Raw genomic sequence first — 3,814 nt, 5'->3', positions numbered from 1 at the left:
AGCAATCAGGGCAGGGCAGAGCACAAACGGGCTCATAACCTTGCCCCCAAAATCATTTAGCGTTTTTCTGATAGCAGTTTTCAATCTCCTTGCCTGGCCTATGTTCAGATCTTCCACCTCTTAAGTTATTTTATGCTAGAAAACTCACAAATCCCATATGTTGGGGGAGCGATTATGGTTTCCTTGTTTTGGTAAAGTGGAAAATTCCCTTAAATAGCTTGAATTTTTTTCATTACCCAATTACTTTTCCCTTTTCTTTGTTGCAGATTACAAATTTTGCCCTCTTCTCCTTAATGATTAAAAACAATAATTTACAGGCAAAAAGTAAAAAAAGGTTTACCGCCCCTCAGCCCCTATTCCTTCAACAGGATTCTGTCTATTTGCCTTTCTAAACAGACATTTGGAAACTTACTGGTAGAAAAGAGGTTTAGAGCCAAACTAGAAGTGATGTTCGTCTGATGCTTTGCCCTTCTGTCGTCCTCTTTTCTTTAACAAATGCCTGCCATTGGGTTCTGAGATGGATCAAGATTGTGACGTCGGCATAGGGCGGGGAGGGGCGGGGGGAGGGGATGCTTTAGGCCTTTGCTCTCAACGTGGTCCTCACTGGAATTACCCCTCTCATGTTTTCAGTGGAAGCTGGTGGCTCTGATGTAAGTGAGGCAGTGAATCTGCTCCAGGTTTCAATCAGATCCAGTCAGAACTCTAAAGGAGCAATTCAAGATGGCCCCGAAGTCCATGGGGGCAGTGAATCCACTCCAGGTTTCATCCAGAACTTCAAAGGAGCTATCCAAGGTGGCTCTGATGTTAGTGGGGTGGTGAATCCAATCTGGGTTCCAGTCAGAAGTCTAAAGAAGCTATCCAAGGTGCTTCACCTTGGATTGCTCCTTTGGAGTTCTGACTGGTTCTGACTAAACTCTGGAATGAATTTACCACCCCCACTGACATCAGAACCACCAGTCTCCACAGCATATTTTCTACTTGCAACATGATGAAATCTCCCTTTATTGCAAATGGGTGCTCACCTCTCAGTGCAAATAGCAAGAGGATGATAGTGGGGGTGACAGAGGCAAAGGGGAAAAGATCCTCTCCAACATGTCATGGCCCTAACCTTGCTTGGCCTCTGCTGTGCTGGCTATTTGTTAATGAAAAACCAACCATGTCATCAGGTACCTTTTAAGTCTCTGAAAGAGGGGTCTGCATGTTCCCCTTCCATCTCACTGCACCATCTGTCAATGTCATTCCTCAGCTAGGAAAAAAAAAGCCCAATGCACCTGGTGGCCTTTCCATATATGAAGGATCATTGCCCTCTCACCAAACTATGCATGCAAGGGCAAACCGTGTAACAATTACTTGACCCTGTGGCAACTGTTATGTCTCATTTGACTCATAGAGAGGGTTTGGAGCAGAGGAGGGACAGGCAGGGAATAGGTTAGGAAGGAACTCCCAGTGCTCCTCTGCTCCAAATCCTAACCCCTATCGGGCTTTAGTTATCTCACACGAGCTAGTTTCCTCTCTATTTGGCCCTGGTTAGGCCTCATCCTGGTTAGGCCGCATCCAGTTCTGGGCACCACACTTCAAGAAGGATGCAGACAAGCTGGAGCATGTTCAGAGGAGGGCAACCAGGATGATCAGGAGTCTGGAAACAAAGCCCTTCGAAGAGAGACTGAAACAACTGGGCATGTTTAGCCTGGAGAAGAGAAGATTATGGGGAGACATGATAGCACTCTTCAAATACTTAAAAGATTGTCACACAGAGGAGGGCCAGGATCTCTCCTTGATCCTCCCAGAGTGCAGGACAAATGTTCCTATAACATTTTATTATTTGATAGCACAAATATATTTTCACCCTCATTAATTGTCAGATCGTTAATTTGTCAGCCACTGCATTAAGTAGGATCTGATTTGAAAAGTACTGGAAATGGAGCCAATATTTCTCATTCATGTGGATAACAAACTTGACAAATGATTTCATATCATATTGACAAATCATTTCCTGCCAGATCTTACAGAATGGAGACAAATCTTGAAACTATTTGATATAAGTACTTGGGGAAAATCCAGGACATCACCTTCCCTTAATTTTGTTCCATATTCTCACTATTGAATCAATAGACAAAAGATGCTGAATATTGACTGTACATTCTTTTAAATAATGCATAAGGACTTCATTAGGAAGCCAGGCACTTCTTATACAAGTTTCTCCCAGTTATTATTTGTATATTTATCAAATCACTTTGCTTCAGATGATGCAGAAGCTTGATAATACAACGTTAGGAGAGCAGTCCTAGGTTCTCTGGGCAGAATCTCTGATACTGGGGGCTCCATTCCTTCCCATGTTCTGTCAGAAGAAGCCAGGAGGAAGAGGGACTTCTTATATTTTTCTCTCTGTCCATGGGCAGAGGGAAAAATCAGTTCCTCCCATTGCTAGGTTAGAAGCAAAACATGAGGTCGTGGTGGGGAGTTGTCAGGGGATTGGATCAATAATAATAATAATAATAATAATAATAATAATAATACATTGAAATATATACTCTTTTAACCATCACCCTAACTATTGATTCAATAACATCTTCTAAATGTTATTTAAATATTACCACCCCAACACCTAATCTCTTAATCACTTCTTCACATTCTACTTCCGTTCTATAAATTCTGCTGTAATTCTTACCTAATCCTCAGCCCTAGATTAGGAAACTTTTTTGGGAATCTCAAAAGCTTCTTGGCCTCTTCTTATTCCTAACAACAACAATTCACTCTTTCTTACTGAACACAGTTAATTTAAAGGGTAACCTCATTTATGTCATACATTATTTCAACTGATCCATTCTTTCTTTTACATCATCAGCAAATAATTGAATCCAGTACATGCCTTTCTATTCTATAGGAAGCTTTTCCCCCAGATCAATTTCCTCTTGGCATCTTTCACCTCTTTGTTCCTCAGGCTGTAGATCAAGGGGTTCAGCATGGGGATCGCCATTGTGTAGAACATAGAGACCATTTTGTCCCCATCTATTGATGAACTGGAGCTGGAGTTTGGACGCACATAGATAAAGAAGAGAGTCCCATAAAAGATAGACACAACTGTGAGATGGGTTGAGCAGGTAGAGAAAGCTTTGTGCTTGCCCTCATTGGAGCGGATTCTCAGGATGGCAGTGATGATGTAGGTATAGGAGACAATGATTACAGACATGCACACTATGCCAAGGCTGCAAGACAGACCAAAAAGCACCCTCTTGTTAAGTCTGATATCTGAACAGGAGATTGATATGACAGCAGGGATGTCACAGAAGAAATGTTTGATAATGTTGCTGTTACAGAAAGTTAGTCAAAACGCTAAGGTTGTTTGTGTTGTGGCATTCACCATTCCAAAAAGGTAGGGAATGATTACCAGTTGGGCACAAACTGTTTGTGACATGACTGCTGTATAGAGTAGTGGATTAGAAACGGCCATATACCGGTCATACGCCATAGCAGATAAGAGGGAACTCTCTGTTGTTGCATAGAGAATAAAAAACCACATCTGTAGGGCACATCCAGTCAGTGAAATAGCTTTTCTGCTCATAACCAGGTCCAGGAGCATCTTGGGTGTGACAACAGTAGAGTAGCAGAGGTCTACGAAGGACAGGTTGCTAAGGAAGAAGTACATGGGAGTGTGAAGTTGTGGGTTAATTCTGATTAAAAAGACCATCCCAAGATTTCCTATCAGTGTGACAACATATACTACTAGGATGAATGCGAAGAGAGGGATCTGCAGTCTTGGGGAGTCCATGAATCCTGCAAAAATGAATTCATATACTGTAGAATGATTTCTCAT

General features: G+C 42.0%; 1 protein-coding gene across 1 annotated transcript; it reads right to left on the bottom strand.

Moving 5' to 3' along the window:
* Positions 1-2,878: 2,878 nt before the first annotated feature.
* On the bottom strand, positions 2,879-3,814 carry LOC134392512 (olfactory receptor 5G9-like). Its single transcript, XM_063116889.1, is given in 1 exon segment — positions 2,879-3,814. A coding segment is annotated over 1 exon segment (936 nt).

The sequence above is a fragment of the Elgaria multicarinata genome, chromosome 2 (genome assembly GCF_023053635.1).
Source record: "Elgaria multicarinata webbii isolate HBS135686 ecotype San Diego chromosome 2, rElgMul1.1.pri, whole genome shotgun sequence".
Classification (NCBI taxonomy): Eukaryota; Metazoa; Chordata; class Lepidosauria; order Squamata; family Anguidae; genus Elgaria; species Elgaria multicarinata.
The sequence above is the reverse complement of the archived record's forward strand: the minus strand, read 5'-3'. Positions and strand labels throughout refer to the sequence as shown.